This window comes from Miniopterus natalensis, chromosome 1, assembly GCF_054644295.1.
Source record: "Miniopterus natalensis isolate mMinNat1 chromosome 1, mMinNat1.hap1, whole genome shotgun sequence".
Classification (NCBI taxonomy): domain Eukaryota; kingdom Metazoa; phylum Chordata; class Mammalia; order Chiroptera; family Miniopteridae; genus Miniopterus; species Miniopterus natalensis.
In genome coordinates, this window is record NC_142081.1 from 87,276,117 (window position 1) to 87,296,244 (window position 20,128).

Genomic DNA, 20,128 nt, shown 5'->3' on the forward strand with positions numbered 1-20,128 from the left:
TCAGATAAATATATGTATATTTGCACACATATGTAAGTTAATTTGTAGGTAAATGCTAAGATATTGCTGGTTCAACAGGTAAACATTTAAAATTTTGACAAATATTGCCATATTAGCACAACAACCTGTAAGAGTGTACTTGTTTCCTTACCCCTTGGATATACCATGTGTTATTGGTATTTTTATGCTTTATATCACTGTGCTTTAATATCATTTTAAATGATACTAAACAAACATAATTTATTAACCAGTTAGTACTTATGGGCAGTGTTCTACATGCACAGCAGTGAATACAACAGGAAAAATTCCTACCCACATGGAGTTTACATTCTAGTGAGAGAAAACAATAAAATATAAAATAAAATGGCAGTTGTTGATATGTATTTTAAAAAGAAATTGATCACAGGAGAGATTGGGGTGTGCTCTTGTGCTAGGGAAGGTCTATAAATTTAAATAGGGTGGTCATAGAAGATATCACTAAGGAGGTGAAATAGAGCCATCCATGAAGAGTATTCTAGGTGGAGTGACATGAAGTACAGAAGCCTTGAGACAAGAGGCCAGTATATCTGGAATGGAGTGAGCAACTATATAGTAGTAAAAGGTGAAGTCAGAGAGAGAATGGATGAACATGAGCCAGCTCATGAAGGGCCTTTCGATTACAGTGAATAATAAAATGGGAAACCATTAGATGGTTTCCTCAGAAGAGTGAAAGGATTCCTCTAATGCTTTAGAGGGATTACTTCAGCGGTTGTATTGAGAACTGGCTGTAGAAAGGTAAAGGTAGAAGAAAGGAGACCTGATAGGAGAATTACAATATTCTGGGTGAGAGATGATGGTGGTTTTAGAGCAGGGAGGTGGTAGTACGAATTAATCATAAGTGGTTAAATTCTGAATAAATTTTAAGGTATTTTTCTCTAGATTGGATGTTGAGTATGAGAGAGAAAAAAGGGGGAGTCAAAACTGGCACCAAGATTTTTGGCCTGAGCAACTGAAAGAGTAGAATTGCCATTTACTGAAATGGAAAAGACTATGAGAGGATCCAGAGTTGACTTTTTGGATGTGGAAGATTTGCCCTTTAGAAATCCAAGTGGAGATGTCACATAGGCAAATTGGGTGTCTGGACTTCAGCAGGGGAGTCACTGAATGGTATTTAGAGCCATGAAAAAGAATGAGGTCCCGGAGATGGGGTGGGGGGGGTGGGGGGGAGCAGCAGCCAGTGAGTTAGAAGGAAAACCTAAAGGAGAGAGTGATTCAGGATTATGTCAAATGCTGCTAGTCAAATAAAATGAGGGCTAATAATTGTCATTGTATTCAACAATATAAAGGCCCTTCCCAAGTCAACAATTTTGTGACTGGAGTGGGTTTAAGAGAGAATAGGAAGAATCAGACTGTAGGCAAGTGTACTTGGAGACAGGTCTGTAGGCAACTTTTTAAAGAAGCTTTGCAGGAAAGTAGTATAGAATTTGGAAAAGCGAGATTTAACCAGGGTTTAATAAGGATTTAATCAGAATAGGGTTTTTGGTATGTGTTTTTTTAAGTTAGAGAAAGGCAAAGGAGAGTTAAGAGTGTATGTAAGATGTAACAAAGTTTTTGTTTTTTTAATTAATGAGGTTAAGCATCTTGTTACATGTTTATTGACCATATTTTTGTGTGTGTGAATGTGTGAATTACCTTTTTGCATATTCTTACTGGGTAGTTCATCATTTTCTCATGGATATTTAAGAATTCTTTGTACAATAAAGAAATCAGTCTTTAGTATCATGTACTACAAATATTTTTCATAGTTTGTCATTTGACTTTGACTTTAATTTTTTTCTGTGTACATCACGGATTTCGTGTCATGCTTAACACCCTTATTACAAGACTATAAAATGATTTTCCTATACTTATATTACTTCCATGGTTTTAGTATTTTTAATTAAAATCTTCCATTCATATAACTTTTATTCTGGTTAAAGCTATGGGGTGGGAATCTGATAAGCAAGATATACTCCTGGATTCTAATCAAGTCCATTGATTGTCTGCCTATCCCTGTTACCACTGTAAATCTGTTCCCATGTGTATAGTTTTGAGATGCATTTTCCATCTGGTATGGCTAGGCCATGTTCTTCTACCACCACATTACCATTATTTTTCTGAATTTTCTTGAATAATTTTGGGTTTGTTTTCCCACAAAATAATAGTAACAATATGTATTGAGCACTGTGTACAGCACTGTCATATAGAATTAAGCTTTTGTCATATAGAATTATTTTTTATTATTATGAAATAGGGACATACTATTATCCCCATTTTAGAGATGAGGAAACTGAGACATGAGAAGATTAAGTAACATGCCCAAGGTGACATAGGTAATAAGTGGTAAAGCTGTGACTTGAAGTAGGCATTCTGGCTTCAGAGATGGTGCTGCTCTTACCTCTCATTATAAACTTTAGAATCATTTTGTCTAAATCATTTAGATTTAGAATCTAAAATATCATATTAGTATTTGGATTAGAATTGCATTAAACTTAAAGATTATTTTAGGTAGATTTGGCATCTTTACAATATGAAATCATTCTAACCAAAAAGAATGTATTTGTTCAAATTCTTTTATGACCCTCAATAGAGTACTAAAGTTTTCTTTATATAGGTCCTCCATGTTTGGGGTGTGTATGTGTGTGTGATTTTTTTGTTTGTTTGCTTGTTTTGTGTGGGGTTTTTGCCTTTATTGAATTATTACTAGCATATTTTTTTCTTCTGTTATTTTTTTAGAAGATTATTGTTGATTTATTGGAAAGCTATTGATTTTTATGTTAAATTCATAATTAGTCATTTACCAGGTTTTCTAATTGCTTATAGTTTTTTAGTGATTTTTCTTGAATTTTCCAGAAACATCATCATATCACTTGCAAATAATAATTTTGCTTTCTCTTTTCCAGTATTTGTGCTTTCTATTTTGTTCTTTTTAAAAATTAGCCTGTTCTTTTAGAATTCTATTAACAAATAATGATGACAGTAGCATTTTATCTTATAAATGCCTAGAAGTCATATTGTTTCTTCTTTTACTGTATTAATATATAGTGCAGTGATTTTTCAACCAATGTGCGACAAAAATCTGTAAAACATGCAATACCTGACTATTTAGTCAGGGGCATTGACCTCTTTTCCTTCAGATTGTCAAATAAAAAAATGACAACAGCCAACACAAAAATAGCCATCCAGTGAGAATGAATCAAAATCATAACCTTTTTTTATCAGAACGGCAAAAAATACACTTTTTGGTGTGCCGCAGAATTTTAGTAATAGTTTATGCATGCCATTAGATTAAAAAGGTTGAAAATTGCTGGTACAGAGAACTCCCTTATGTATTCCCTAATGTTGAATAATGCTTGCTTTATTCTTTTAACGTACTACAGGATTTAATATTTTATTTAGGATTTTTACATTAGTGATTACCAGTGAGACTGAATTCATGAGTGTGTGTGTGCATGTGTGCATGTGTGTGTTCTTTCTCAAATTTACTTTACTGTTATTATGCTGACTTCATAGAAAGAATGTAGGCTCTTTTAATTTTCTTCTCTCTTTAAAAAGCAACAGAATTATCAGTCCTTTGAAGATCTAAAGAAATTCAGCTGGCAAAACATTGCCACTTTTTGAGTGGTTAACTATTTGATAGCTTTCTAAATTTATGCTATGGTTTGTCTACCTTGCTCTGTTTTCTATAATTTTATAAATTCCATAAAATAATAAATGTAGTTATAATCATTTACATTTTCCTAGAAAGTTTTTTCATCCAGGTTTTCAAACTTATTTACTTAGATGGGTGCAAAATATTTATAAAGTAAATCTCTGCATTCTTTGTAGTTACTTCTCTATTTGCACTTTAATATTGAATATTTGTGCCACTCAGTTTTTTTCTGGGATTAAGTGTGATGGTAATGTATCTATTTCATTGATTCTTTAAAGATCTGGTTGTTGGATTGATTATTAATTATATGGTTTCTCTACTTTCTGACTCAGTTTCTGCATTTGTATTTATTTTTAATCTCATCTTCACACTTTTCTTGGGTTTTGTTATACTGCCTGTATTCCATAACTAACAAGTCATATAAATTAAAAAGCATCCTTTTTATAAATGCAGATTGTATCTATGAAGGAAATATTAGTTCTTGGTAATTTAGTGTGAATTATCTCAGCCCAGAAACTTTCCTCCCATACATAAAAGAACCACCTATTCCTAGGACTGTGTTTAGTTTAATCTGCTAAGAATTTTGCTCTTTAATTGCTTCATCTACCTCTCTGTGAGTTATACTAGCACTGGCTGAAGTTAGCTCACTGAGTGAGCTAATTACCAGGGAAAGGGGAAGGTAATTTGGGATGGCTGTTGTTGGGGGGTGTATAGATAGAGGACCTATGGAGAATGGGGAATACGCCAGAACAAGAACTGAGAGAGTCCCAAAGACAAATCCCATAAATACTTAGGAATTTTTGCGTAATGAGACGGGAGAAAATTAGAACTGTGATTCTGTGCGTGATGGCAGCCCTCTCTCCTGCCTTTGCATATCAGTTTTCATTCTTTTAATAGCTTGTATCTGAAGGCATTTAAAAAGAAACCTACCCGTTTGCTGGGGTAAATTTCAGAATCATTGACTTCATTGGAGTTATAATAAGTTAAAATTATTTTGAAAATGTAAAATGAGGCTATGGTTATTGTTCAATATAATAGGCACCCTAGATTAAGAAAGATCTTACCTAGAGGATTAAAAGAACTGCCCCCCAAAATTTGCTAAAGCATTAGTACTTATTAAAACCTAACATGTTCATAGTGCTTGGAGCACTCTAAAAATCATTATGATGCCTATTTTTAAAGGACTTAAATTAAAATTAGATAATATATACATTGAATATTATTATGTGCCATATTAAATATGTATATTATTACATTATAACCTTTATTAGGTAGTGAAATATAGGTAGTAAGTTAATATATATAAATTAGGTCAAAAGGCAGATTAACAAATATTTACAGTAAGTATCCGAGTGTATTACTTATGGACAACATAATCTCCCCTTTCCTGGAGTAATGTTATTTGCAGAAGTTTTCTCTAACCCTATGAATTGTCAAAAGATTTCTTTCCATTTTATGTGTTAATTTACAAGTTGTCTGGTTATCATTGCAGTTTTGTCTTCATTTTTCTGAATTATCAGTAACACTTAAGTATACTGACTTATTTCTTCACTAAGAAAAAAAGAAATTTGGCCCCACATTCAGTTCAACAAATAATTCTATACCTACTGTGTGGAAGCAGTGTGCCAGGGACTCTGTTCAAGATAAGAAAAATATATTAAGTGATGTTATTTTTGTCCCAACTGATGTTAAAGAATAATGGAAATACTTTTTTTGTGTTTCCACCTTTATCTTCATATTTCAGAGCATTTGTGCCTAAGTTGTGTTGTTTTCAGCATAGTATAAACATGTGTCAAATATCTATTCCTTAATCAAACTATAATCCCATTACTCTGGAGAACGTGACTCAAAGTGTATTTGTTTTTCTAAGTGTTTCTTAAATTATGACAGTAGGTTAGTCTGGTGTATATGGAACAATTAGTTAGAAACAGTCTACTAGTTTTTAAGTATTAGTCTTATATCTTTCCCTAAAAGAGATCTTATCTTTCTTTACTGCCATGCAGATAAATGTGTGTTTGGGAATTTGGTAGGAATTAGTAGGACATAGTTAAGCATATATTAATGGCATGATGTAAGCAGAACTTCCTCTTGGAAAGAAAAGCCTTTATACACCCAAAAATTGTTGAAACATGGCCTTATCCTGTAGCTTTAATCAACACTTGCCATAGTTATCACCTGACAGGAATCAAAGGCCTGAGAGTTAAATCTGCCCCCTCTTCCCTCTCTCCCTCAGTCTTCCCTTATGCAGCTTAATTTACTATTGAGAGCTACAGTAAACAGTGTATGGTGGGGTCCCCTATTTATAAAGCATTTAGATGATCTTCCTCTTATCTTAATGACTGAAGGTTGTATTACTCCTTTTTTGAACCATACTCACCTAATTCTTTTATTATAATTGTACATTACTTAGAATCAGATGTTTACAAGTTTAATTTGTGCAGTTGATATGGTGCTCCATGCAATCAAGTGCAAAAAGAATATACTGTGTGAAAGTCTTCTAAAGGTTTATTAACTATAATGATGATGCTACCCCATGGTATACTATTTGTTGTATTATTATGAGATTCTAATGGTTAACTTTCTTTTAAACATTTTCATTTGAAAATGTTTTCAGCAGCAAATTGTTAAGTATAGAATTCTAGGGACCCAGGATAGGCTAGACACAAAAATGCAAATTTAAGAGTATTTAGCAATGATTTTCTGTCAGGGGGCTTTATACATGGTAGTTAAAGAATATGGACTATGGAATCAGGCAGACCAGGATTTGAGTTCCAGCTCTACAACTTAATAGCTGTGAAACCTCAACCAGGTTACTCAGTCTTTCTCTCTCCCTCTCTCCCTCTCTCCCACAACCCTCTCTCTCTCTGTCTCTCTCCCCCCTCTCCCTCCCCCGCCCCCTCCCTCCCCCCCACGACCCCCCCATAAAGATGCATTGAGATGATGATGATGATGATAACAAATACCTGCATAGTCTTTACTGTGTGCAAGACACTGATCTAAGCACGATACACTTTTAAATCATTAGCTCCTTACAACCACTTTATGCAGTTACGCAGTGTGGATACTGTTATATCTGGCATTAACTGTTAGCAAATAATACCAACAAGAACTACCGCCAAGATTGTCCTTAACCGCAACCTGGTGCCAATGAGACTGCATTGAAAATGTTACCATTTTCTATTGAAATGGAAATTCAAATTATGAATGGTAAATTATGCTTAAATATTTTAAAACTATTTACCTTTTCTATTTTCCTTTATCTTTACTCTTGAAATTTTATTATTTTAATTAAAACTCAGGACAGCCCCAGCTGGGTGTCTCAGTTGGTTGGAGCATCGTCCCATGCACCAAAAAGGTCGTGGGTTCGACTTCTGGTCAGGGCACATATCTAGGTTGCAGGTTCAACCCCCAGTTGGGGCGTGGGCAGGAGGCAACCAATTGATCTTTCTCTCTCACATCGATGTTTCCCTCTCTCATCGATGTTTCTCTCTCTCTGTCTCTCTCTCCCTTGCTCCCTCCCTCCCTTCCCCCCTTCCTTTCTTTCTAAAATCCGTAAATATATCCCTGGGTAAGGATTTTTTTTAATTAAAAAAATACCCTCAGGGCCCAAAGTTGATTATCACCTGTGATTAAGAATATACTGCTCTTAGAACAAATTATATTTTGTTATATTTTTTAGCCAAAGGTTAAACAGTATAAAGGGTATTGCATTAGATGACAGGCAATGAAAGTAACTGACACTCTCATTGGCTATTAGAATTTATCAAGGTCCCTGCATTATTCTGTATATTTCTGGGACCCTATTTTTAAAATTAGCTTTGTAGATCCACAGAAGGATAGATTCAGAAACACTAGGAAGCTTTCCTATTACCTAACTTTTGATAATCAATATAAGTGATTTTCACTGCTTTTTCTCTCAGCTAAGTAACTGTGAAGCAAAAGACAGAAGCCTTATAAAATAATTATTGGTCTTTTTTCCATTTTAGCCCATAAAATGTGCTTTTTAAATTTTTTCAAATATTATCCTGTATACTCAGAACATGCTTTGGGAAAATTCACACAATAACTATAAAATATATACAACCTCTGTGGTTTGGGTATTTAACTTATAATCTTACATGCCACAATGGCAGCTTATACTGGGGACAGGAGGGAGTTTTGCTAGAGTTCTAGAAAGTAACAGGTATTCTCAAAGAGTACTTTGAGCTACTGCTGATTCAGGCAGAATAAAACACCTGCAGCTCAAGGTAAAAAGAACTTAGTGAAAACTATGAAGCATCCAAGTTAATATTTGAATCATAATGTATATATTCTGTCTTAAAGCCTAATTATTGGAAAATTTGAAGCCCCAAAATATTCTAAATGTACATGTGTTAAATATACAATCTAGGATAAACCAAACAACATACAACTAATAAAACTGATAATGATAAAGCTAAGTGACAGCATTTTATCATTAAATGCAATAACACCAATGTAAAACCATGGTCAACTCAAAATATTAAAGAAGCACTAAAACCTCCCTTCACAAAATAGTAGGAATTTCAACTATCCATGCATAGTGAAAGCTCTGCAGTGAGCCAATGTGGTGGCTAGATCTCATGGAATACAGAATTGATTGATCCTCAGTAAACACTAAGCATTGTTTAATGCATGTAGCATATAAATGACTACATACCGTAGCATCTTTAAATGACTTTAGTAAAGCATTTAGTAGCTTACTAATAAGGAGCTTTGAAAGTAAAAATGAAATTTAATAGCATGGTGCATTATTTGCCAGTACGATTCCTAAAAAATTATATATTTATATACACATACACACACACACAAACACACACACACATACTTATATGTTTGCATCTTACTCTCAGTTAAAGGCTCATTAAGAAACCCTTGTCCCAACTGTGGGCCATCCTTTGAGAATCATTCCCTTTACCCCCACACACACAATTTCACAATTTGCCCTGCTCATAGTGTGCTTGGAACAAGGATTCCTCATGTTTCCATATCTATCTATCTACTTAATAAGTTTTCTCTTTGACTCAGCAATTCCACCCCTACTGACAAGTGTACTTAAGGAATGGCCAAAGATATATTTGTAAGAAAATTTATTATGACATTCTTGCTAATGCTTAAACACTGGGAAGAAACTAAATTTTATGTATAGGTGATTAGTTAAGTAATAACTGTACAATGAAATGCTGTGTAGCCATCCAAAAAAAAAAAAAAAATGAGAAAGCTCCACATGTACTCACATGGAAAACTAAGTGGCAAAGCGTATAATGTGATGCCATATATGTGTATTACATATGCATTATGTATATTATTTATATTAAATATAAAATATATATATGTGTATAAGGTGAGATCTGTATTACAGTTAAACAGAATAAGATATATAAAGTGGTTAGTGTCATGCCTACTTAGTGTATAAATTAATTTATAAAATTTGCTATCATTGTTACCTTTAAAGAGAGAGTTGTAGGAAAAATTGGGGGGTGGGCTTTTACTAATTTTACATATTATGTATTGTCTGACTTTTTCTCAGTGAACATGTATTACTTTAATAATAATATTAGAGAGAAAATGATATGCTCTTGGGAAAATATCTGGAAAATGTATATCTGAAGTATTAATGACACAAGTCTTTATATTTTTCTGATAACACAAGATTCTGAAGAATTCCTCTTATGGGCAAAAGGGTAACTCCACTAGTCTTTTGGACAGAGGGGTCTTCCCACGGTCTATAAGAGCAAGTTTGGAGATTTTTGGTTATTTTTACTCACCTTGACATATACATTCATACTTTTTATTGTATTTCTTTTTTTACATTCTTGGGTGTGTGTGCGTATGTGTGCATGTGTTTATATGGGAAGGGGGATATATACGCATACCACTTAAGCATTTAGGTGATTATCTTCTATCAAGAATGGTTAGAAAATTGAAGGGAGAAATGGAAAGAACTAGAAGTAATCATTGCTTAGTTATCTAAACAAAGGAAAGCTTCCTTTTTTCTCCCTTCCTCTCAGTCTATCTTAGCGAGTAAGAATCTCCCTGCAAATAGTAGAAAAGAGTTATTCCAGTGACCATGCCCAATGAGGTACTGAATAATTTATCCCATTACAGTGATCATTACAAATAGTCTGAAGAAAAAATACTGACTATACTACATTATTTGTTTTATTTTATTCTCAACTATTACTCATGATTCTGAATGAGCTAGTAGTCATTCAGAATAATTATACATCCTTATAACACTGACATTAAATTTTATTGAAATTCGTTAAAAATATGGGAAGGGTACCCATTTGAAAACCTCTGAATGTCAATTATTTTTTAGAACAACAGACTCACATATAAATGTTACTTAAATAATGCCTTCATTATGTAGAAATTTTGCTAAATTTGTTGATTCTTTCTAAAGCCAATGATGATGATTAATATGGAATGCATGGGCTTAATCGATAACTTGAAAATATTTTCTCTTATGGTAAATTTGATGACATATTGCTATTCATTAGAGGAGGTGAACTCTTTTCTTAAATTGTAATGCTTTAAAGATTTGAAGTCCTAATTTTACACAAGCAGTATCATATAGAATAAGTTCATATGATTGAAGAGGATGGGATGTTTAATGTAATGTTTAAGAGCACAAATTATGAAACCAGATGCTAGGGTTCAAATCCTGGTCTCACCACTTTCTAGTTGGATAATCTTGAATAAGTTACCTACCTTCCCTCTGTCTTGGTTTCCACTTCTGTAAAACACAGATATAAGTAGCAGATGGTAGATAGTTACTCTATTTCATAGGATTGCTGTAAGGTTGTTTTAAGAATTAAATAAGTTACTATTTATAAATCACTTGTACATCCAGTAAGCATTCAGTAAGTGTAGCTACTAAAAGATATATTATTGAATCACAATCTGTTGTAAATACTTTTAAAAATTTATTTTTACTGGTGTAAAAACTGATTTTTACACTAGTTGGTTTTGATTATTTGTTTCTTATTTGTATTACAGTTACAAATTATAATACTGTGGTAGAAACAAATTCAGATTCAGATGATGAAGACAAACTCCATATTGTGGAAGAAGAAAGTATTACAGATGCAGCAGATTGTGAAGGTGGTATGCCCGAAGATGACCTGCCAACAGACCAGACAGTATTACCAGGGAGCAGCGAAAGGGAAGGGAATGCAAAGAGCTGCTGGGAGGATGATGGCAAGTTTAATTTTGTTTTGTAATATTCTATTCTATTGATTCTTTTAAAAAATATGTTAACTGAAAAGGTAAATTGGATGAAAATTTTGAAATGAACAGTAAGTTTATTTGTCTGTTAATCAATAGAAAGTATCCTTCTATTTACCAAAAAATAGATTATGAAGCAGAATAATAAAGTTATTATGACCAAATATACAATGCATATAATACTGACTGAATTCTAGTAGGCTTTTAAAAAGAATCATGCTTTCCATACACTGTTGATATAATCAGACCTATATTTAATTTCATATTGTGACCTCAAATGAAGAATCTACTTAGAAAGCAACAAATTATATTTTGGTGCAATAAAATTATAACAATTTAATGTGCAAAAATCCCAAACACAAATAAATCACTGGAATATTTTTAGTATTTGTAAGCCAGCCTGTCTCCCATCTCCCTCCTTATCTCCCTCCCTCTCTCTCCTCCCTTCTCTCCCTCTCCGTATGTGTGTGTGTATGTGTGTGTGTGTGTGTGTGTGTGTGTGTGTGTGTGTATAAAACATCCAAATTTGGGAGAGGAAAAGAAGTCCTAGAAGAGTTTCTGACTGAAACAGTGGTCTTGAGTTACAAAACATCAGTAGAGATTAATCAGGTAAAGACAAAGAATAGAGGTGCTTCAAGCAGAAGATACAATATAGGTGAAACCATAGAGGTTTGAACAAATGGTGTTTGCAGAAAATGAGATCAAGGAAGTAAATAAGGAAAAGAAGGAAAGAATAGGAAGGGCACTGTGTTCTACATCAAGGAATTTGAACTTAATCCTGGAAGCTTTGGAAATAACATCATTGATATGTACTTTAGAAATAAGTCTAGTAGCAACATGGAAAAGAATTTTAGAGGGAGGGAGTCTAGAGGCAGGAGGTAGTATCTTCAGTAAGGGAGCTATAATGAGCCAGGAATGATAAGGGTTTTTTAACTAAAAAAGTAGTAGCCCTTGGGATTGGAATAAAGGGGAGAGATTTGACAGAAATGTAGGAGATAGAGCATATAAGATTTGGTTAATTTTATGTGGAACGTAACTAAGAGGGAAGGACTGACATAACTCGCAGGTTTCTGGAAAATGAAACCCAGAGAAGTTAACTTGTTTATTTATTATCACAACTGATTAATGGCAGGGATATTAACCTGTTAAACTTTAATATTGAGCTCAAAACTTTTGGGAGCAAGAGTTTTTTATGTATTTCTTGTCTGTGGCCAGAATGATCCATCAGTGTAGTTGATCCAAAGTCTTAATATGGAAGTAATAAGGTTATGATTTCTCTGAAAAAGGGTGAGATAAGGAGAATGCGATAGATGGAGATAAAAAGATGAAAAATCATTGAAGGGGTTCTTTTTCTGAAAATATATTAGGATAGATTATTTGGACTGTCTCGCTGAAAATAATATCAGTCTAATTGCCTGATGTTATATTTAAAAATAAATAAATCTTCTTGAAAGCTTTAAAGAGCTAAATAGACAGTAAAACAACAGATCAAAATCTAAGTGAAGTCAAGAACCCATAGAGGTAAGCAAAGCACAGCATAGGTGGCTATTTGGTCTTAAGGACATTTGCCTAACCAAGGTAATGTAAGATGTGGTTTTCAGGCCTCTGAGAAGAAACAAAGCCTTGGACCACCAAAATGTTTAATTACAGATTCTCCCCTGGTATGGATTACAGTTTGACCATATAATGAACTAAAAGCAAATCGTCTGTCATCCCTACCATTCTCAAGAGTTAGCAGACAAAATTGCCTTAGTTAGGGATTGGGGGAGTGGAGGATTGTCTCTGAGAAGTGGTAACCATGAGGTGTCTTCCATTGATTTACACCTCAATTCACATTACTGGATAGCCTGATAAATCTCAAGCCATGATTGAGTTTAAATTGAAACTGAAATTAATACTCAAGGGCATGAAGAAGAAGTAAATACAAATCTTTTTGGAGGATGCTTTCATCCTAACACTATAAGAAGTCTCCCAAATAACTCAGCAAGAAGGCACCAACATGGAAGAGAATTATCAGAAACAAGAGGGAGCAGAAACTGACCCATAAAGAGGTTAATTACTAGAATTATCTGAGACAGATTACAAAATGACTTCATGTTTAAAGAAAAAATAGACAAATTTGAAATTATCTGCTCTGATAGAATAAAATATAACCAACAGATTTTAAAAGAATCAAATGAAACTTCTAAAAATAAAATAATAGAAATTCAAGTTCAAGGGATGGATTTAACAGCAAGTAAACAGAGTTGAAGAAAGAATTAATGAATTGGAATGTGGGGGAAATTATATTAAAAGCAACTCAGAGAGGCAGAAATATAAAAATAAGACAAACAGAATAGGAGACATGAAGGATAGAGTTAAAAGGTCCAATATATGTCTTAATTCTAGGAAAAGAGAAAATAGGGATGCAGCAATATTTGAAGAGATAATGGCTGAGATTTTTTCAGAATCAGTGAAGGACACCAGACCACAAATTGAGAAGCCCAGCAAATCTCAAGAAGAATAAATAAATCCACCCCCAGTCACGTTATAGTAAAATAGCAGAACATTCAAGACAAAAAGAAAAACTTAAAAGTAAACCCAAAAAGTCAGATTGTGAATGGCAATTAGACTGACAGCCAAATTCTCAATAACAACAGTGGAAACCAGACATAGTAAAATGATGTCTGTCAATACAGATTTTTATATTTAGCAAAAATATTTTTTAAGAAAGGAGGTGAAATAAGGTAATTATTTCAGACAAGTTTCAGGCAATGAAAAGAGAAAATTTGTTATCAATAGACTTTTACTAAAGCAAATTCTAAAGGATATATTTTAGGCATGAGGAAAGAAATCTTTGATAGAAGGTCTGAGCTGTAAGAAGAGCAGAGAAAGTGACAAATATATAGTAAAGATAAATAGTCACATGGTATTTCTCGTGAAAATACTAACCAAAAAGCATGTGTAGCTAAAATTAATTTCAGATGATGTCAACTTTAAGGGAATAAGCATTATTATACATAATAGGATCACTTTATAATGATGAAAGATTAAATTCACTAATAAGATATTATTTTAAATATTTTTGTATTTAATAAAAAGGCCTAAAAATATACAAAGAGAAAAAGACAGATCTATACTGTGGAAGATTTAACATACCATGGTTAGACATTGATAGACAAACCCAATGAGGATATAGAAGATTTGAAAATATCAGTAACATATATAGACATTGTACTTAGAATTGCAAAGAAAATATTTTTTTTCAACTGTGGAGCATTTATAAAAATTGAGCATATATAGGGTAATAAAGCAGATCTCAACAAGTGTTTTTCTTTTTTTAATGTTCAAAATATTATTACAGATGTCCCCTTTTTTCCCCATTGACCCCTTCCACCTAGTACCCACACGCCACCCCAGGCCTCCACCACACTATTGCCTGTGTCCCTGGGTTATGCATATGTGCATATAAATTCTTTGGTTAATCTCTCCCCACGCACCCACCCCCACCTTTCCTCTGAGATTTGTCAGTTTGTTCCATGCTTCTATGTCACTGAATCTATTTTGTTCATTAGTTTATTATGTTCTTTAGATTCCACATATAAGTGAGATCATATAATATTTGTCTTTCTCTGCCTGGCTTATTTCACATAGCACAGAGCATGTTCCTTGAGCACAATACAGTTAAGCTAGAAAATAATAAAATAGAAAATTAAGTTTGGAAATTTTAAGAAACACTTCTGAATTTATGTTCATGGGTGAGTGCAGAAATGAAAATGAAGAAATATTTTGTGCTGAATGATAAAAATATTGCATTTCAAAATTTGTATGATATGGTTGAAGCAGTTTTATGGGTTTATTTAAATTTATGGGGGTGATATTGGTTAATAAGATTATATAGGTTTCAAGTGTACATTTCTATGATACATGATCTGTGTGTTGCATTGTGTGCCTACCACTCAAAGTTAAATCATCTTCCATCACCATATATTTCACCCCCTTTACCGCTCCCCATCTTCCTTCTCTCCGGTAACCAAGATACTGTTGTCTGTGTCTATGATTTTTTTCAGTTTTATATCCCACATATGAGTGAAATTATATGGTTCTTAGCTTTTTCTGATGGACTTATTTCACTTAGCATAATTTTTTCAAGGTTCATCCATATTGTTGTAAATGGCAGTATTTCATCTTTTCTTATGGCTGAGTAATATTCCATTGAATATATGTACCACATCTTCTTTATCCAGTCCTCTGTCAAAGGACACTTCAGTTATTTGTGTCTTGGCCACTGTGAATAATGCTGCAATGAACATAGGGTACATATATCTGTAAAAAGCAGTTTTTAGAGGAAATTTAAGTACACATTTTAGAAAAGGTTCTGGCTAAAAGTTAATGAGCTAAGCACCTGTCTCAAGAATTTAGAAAATGAACAGAAAACTGAGCTGTTTATAAGTAAAAAATTTAAGTAATATAAAATTGAAAATAAACCTACAATACAAAAGATCAACATTGGTAAAACTTTATTATTTTAAAGTTTAACAAGAACAGCCCTCACCAGGTAGCTCAGTTGGTTAGAGCATCATCCTGACAAGCCAAGGGTGTGGGTTCAGTCCCTGGTCAGGGCACATACAAGAATCAACCAATGAATGCATGAGTGGAACAACAGATCATGTTTCTCTCTCTCTCTCTAATCAATCAATAAATAAAAACTTAGCCTCACACAGAAAATTGTACACCTATGTTTAAAGATCTGTTCATAGTTGCCCCAAACTGGAAACAACCTTTTGCCCTTCAGGTGAAAGGAAAAGGAAAACATAGTACATTCATGCAGTGGAATACTACTCATCAATAAAAAGGAACAAAAGCAGCAACGTGGATGAATCTCAAAGGCATTATGCTGAGTGATAGAAGCCAGTCTTAAAAGGTTATATACTGTATGATTACATGTATATGATATGATAAAAAGACAAACTATGCGCTAGATAACAAATAGTTGTTGCCAGGGTCTTAGAGTGGGAGAGTGTGACTATAAAGGGATAGACTGGGGAGTTTGGGGGGATGACGTAACTGTTCTGAGTCCTGATTTTGGTAGTGGTTACATGAATGTATAATTGTATTAAAATTTATAGAATGTACACCAAAAGAAAAACACAGTAACACTTTCTGTATGAAAACTTATATATGTATCTATGTGTGTATGTATGTATTTTTTCTCTCCTACAAAGAAAACTCTAGCCCAGATGACACCACTGCTAAGTTCTACACATTCAAGAAGCTAATAATTCCAACTTTACACAGCTCTTCCAAAGATAAATATAGGAGGGAATATTCCTCAACTTTTTAAATGAGGCTGCCGTAATCTTAATACCAAACCAGATAAACATAAGAAAGGAAAATTACAGACTCGTTCAGAACACAGACACAAAAATCTCAAACAAGATATTAGCTATACATTATACAGAGGTGGGCAAAAGTAACTTTACAATTATAATACAAACAATATATTAATAAATAATAATACAAAAGTAAACTGTTTCATGTACTCTCCGCTGTAAAGCTACTTTTGCCCACCCCATATATATATATATATATATATATATATATATATATATATATATATATATATGTATATGTATATGTGTGGAATGCAAGATCAGGATAACATTTAAAAAATTTTTAAATACACTTTAACAAACTTAAGGAAAACAATCAAATATTCATCTCAGCAGACAGAAAAAACTTTTAGTAAAATTTAATACCTAGGAATGGATAATATAAAAGCTAGCAAATTAGAAACAGAAGGTACTTCCTTAATCTAATGAAGTGTGTCTATGTAAAATCTATCACAGACATCATACTTAATGATAAAAATGCTGACAACTTTTTTTGTGTGATCAGGAACAAAGTATTTGTAAAGAAAAGGAAATGATAAAAGAAGGAATCTTGGAACATCAGGAAAGAAGAAAAGAACTCTCCATTTAAAGATACATTTCTTTCATAAATAAACTACATTTCTAAAGCTATATAAAAGACTAATTTTAGACTTTCCCTCACCTACTTTAAAAATAAAATTAAAGGTTCATATGTGTCACATCATGTTCAAACAATCTTGCCTGACCAAGTAGAACAAACCAATAAACACAAAACTCTTTGATAAACAGTTTTGACCCAAGTAAAAACTCAGTCTCAGCCACTGAAAACCACAAATCAAGATAATTCTGGCATTCCACTAGGTAAAAATTATCCTTTTTCATTGCTGGAGTTTAAAATATCTTTGTGAAAGTGTGCACAGAAGTTCAGCACCATTGCTCAGTAACGCAAGGCAATCAAGTAGAATATTGGACTAGAGTCCTCAGTAAATTAATTTAAATTTATAAATATCAAGGTTAGTAATTCAAATTTACTGATTGATTTTTAGAGAGAGAGAGAGAGAGAGAGAAGACATCGATTTGTTGTTCCACTTATTTATACACTCATTGGTTGATTCTTGTGTGTGCCCTGACTAGGGATCAAATCCTCAACCTTAGTGTGTCAGGACAACACTCTAACCAGCTGAGCTACCCAACCAGGGCTAAAATTAGTAATTCTTAATAGTTCACTTAGTTGGTTACCATTAAGTGGTCCATAGTTATGCATTTAAATGAAAGTTGATGGCTTCAGATCCCAACAGAGAACTTCTGTGCTTTATGGCTCCTCAAGGTGATCCTTGTGGCTGAATTTGAAAAATTATCTGTGAAATCAGACACGATTGACCAAACCAAGCTGATTCTGAAGCAGAAGCAGAAAACTTGAATTACCACAAGAGGTGCTTTCTCTAAGGAGCAGTCAACCTACTGGGTAGAGCTTCACTCTGTTCACAGTTACTTTCAAGTTCTGTTCTTGCATGAGAATTATCTCCACTGCTGTTCTTGTGTTCTTTGCTTTTTTGCGTGTCCTATTAAACTACTACCCAATGTAAAAAAAAAAAAAAAAAGGAAAAAAAAACCCTGTAGGGTATCTTGATCATGTCACTATTATAACTGATAACTACAAGAAGATATAAATATGTAAAATTCCCTGCTATTGAATACAAGAGATTAGCAATGTTTGGTTAGAAAGTAGAGTAGCTGCAGCTTAGTTTTTCAGAAGGAAGTTTAGATGGCCAGTTGTTCAATAAAGAGTTTCTTGTTACTTGAGGATGAGCAGGGAGTAGTGAAGCAAAGACCATTTACCATTGCTGAGCTAAAGGAAGTAACACTATCTTTGACAATTATTTTATTTTAAAGACTTTTAAGGGGAAACAATAAAGATGGAAGGGGTCAGTGGCATTTAGCTGTGCTAGAGACCAGCACATGAAACTGACATTTATATATCTGTAGCATAGTGTGAATCAAGAGTCTAAAGTATATTGAAAAATGTAATATGCCATTGGAATGTTATGCTTTAAAAAGTTAGAATGTGTAAATGACATCTCAAGTTAGAATGAAGTTCTTAGAAAAAGGATTATATAGAACAACATTTTTATTGTAGATATTAAATAAACTAGGACATGTTCACATCCAAAAATAAACAAAATTTTTAGGTAAATTCAGTTCTATTGTCTTAAAATACTTTCAACTTTAAATTTTCTTTGTAGGGAAGATAGTATAAATTGGGAGGGTTCAACCAAAAAACTCTCATGCCTGTTCAGTTAAACATTTTTATTTATATGCACCCTTGCTTTTGGGAAAACTTGTTTTATAGGCCCCTCATATTTTAGTTTTTAAAAATAGAACTAGTCCAATAAGATAAATATTGTTTTAACATGTTAGGTATTTCTTAATGTTTTTAAGTTGATGAATTTAAGAAATGATCCCAAGTAATAGTGACTTAAATATTTTTTTGACTTCAAGTTTAAGTCTATAGAAATTTACATATTTACAAAAATGCAATGAAAATGTCTTTATGATAAAAATATTTAAAATTTGAATTTTTAAAAATTTACCAAACATGTTATTCTTACTCAAAAATATACAACTTTTTAATTGAAATATTTTCTTAGAAATACAGTGAATTTCTCCATTCTGATAAAATGTATCTACACTGCAATTTCCAGCTGTGACCTTAATTTAACACTAGTGGGATTTGCCAGTTATGCAGCACTAACAAGTTCTTATCTTGTAGTTTATGGAAATAAGGCTTTTGGGGGCACAAGTTATAATAAAACACTAAATAACCTATTCAAAAAATACATCATTTACTGTATAATTCAGCAATGAGCCAAATTATAACATCTCTCAAGATTCAGTTTAACATATTCTTTGGAACCTTTTCAACCAAAGGTGTTGTGTAATGTAGAAAAAGCTCAGGATAGGTTTCTAGTCTTCCCTATACCACTATGTCTCGTTTTTTTAATTTTTCAATTACAGGTTGCATTCACTATTATTTTGTAATAGTTTTAGGTGTATAGCATAGTGGTTAGAAATCAGGTACTTTACAAAGCATTTCCCCCAATATTTCCAGTACCCACCTGACACCATACATAGTTATTACATTGTTATTGACTATATTCCCTATGCTGTATTTTACATCCTGTTTTTTGGAACTACCAATCTGTACTTCTTAATTCCTTCACCTTTGAGTTCCACTTTTGCCTTTATAAAGTGAAAAGACTAGGCCAGATGACTGCAGAGCTATTTTTTAGCTCTACTTATAAGGGGGCCCAATTCCATCCGTACTAAATATACAACACTAATATTTAAGTACCTCTCAATATCTCAGTATTAAGAGGTAGCACTAATGAAGGAGTTTGGGCTTTCTCCACACATCTGAACCTCAGTTGTATACTCTTCCCTTTTTAAAATCTTAATAAAATCTGCTACTTAGAGTACAGTGTATACAGTTCTTTTTGTCATTATCCTTACAGTACATATTCAAAATACTGTTTTCAAAGTTACTTAGTTTATTTTTTGTCTTCCCCACTTCTTCAATATGTTATATAATTCATTTATAATGCAGTTACATGTATTTGTTATAGTTTTTATTTCATTTTTCATTCTCCCTGTCTGCTGAGTGATTTAAATTACTTGTGTGTGTATATGGAAAACATTGCATAGGTAAGCTATACAAAAAAGGTCTGGTCAGGGAAGTATCACATACCCCCATGATTACTACCCTATCCCATTTTATCTCTAATTAATACATTTTTCTCACAGAGATATGGGTTATTTTGAAACTACTTTATGTACATACAGGAGTTGAACAAATGAGTAA

General features: G+C 32.9%; 1 protein-coding gene across 4 annotated transcripts in view; it reads left to right on the top strand.

The window, feature by feature from the left end:
* Nucleotides 1–11,380, top strand: part of LOC148094254 (zinc finger E-box-binding homeobox 1-like) — a 140,638-nt gene extending 129,258 nt beyond the window's left edge. For 3 of the 4 annotated variants that reach the window (XR_015715546.1, XR_015715548.1, XR_015715545.1), the window contains exon 3: nucleotides 10,691–10,776. Coding sequence is in view for 1 of the 4 variants with exons in the window: in XM_087823822.1 (XP_087679948.1) it covers nucleotides 10,691–10,914 (224 nt within the window). In the remaining 3 variants the exon portion in view is untranslated. Of the gene's footprint in view, nucleotides 1–10,690 lie in introns of all 4 variants that reach the window. The other variant, XM_087823822.1, reaches the window with a different exon arrangement.
* The last annotated feature ends 8,748 nt before the right edge of the window (nucleotides 11,381–20,128 follow it).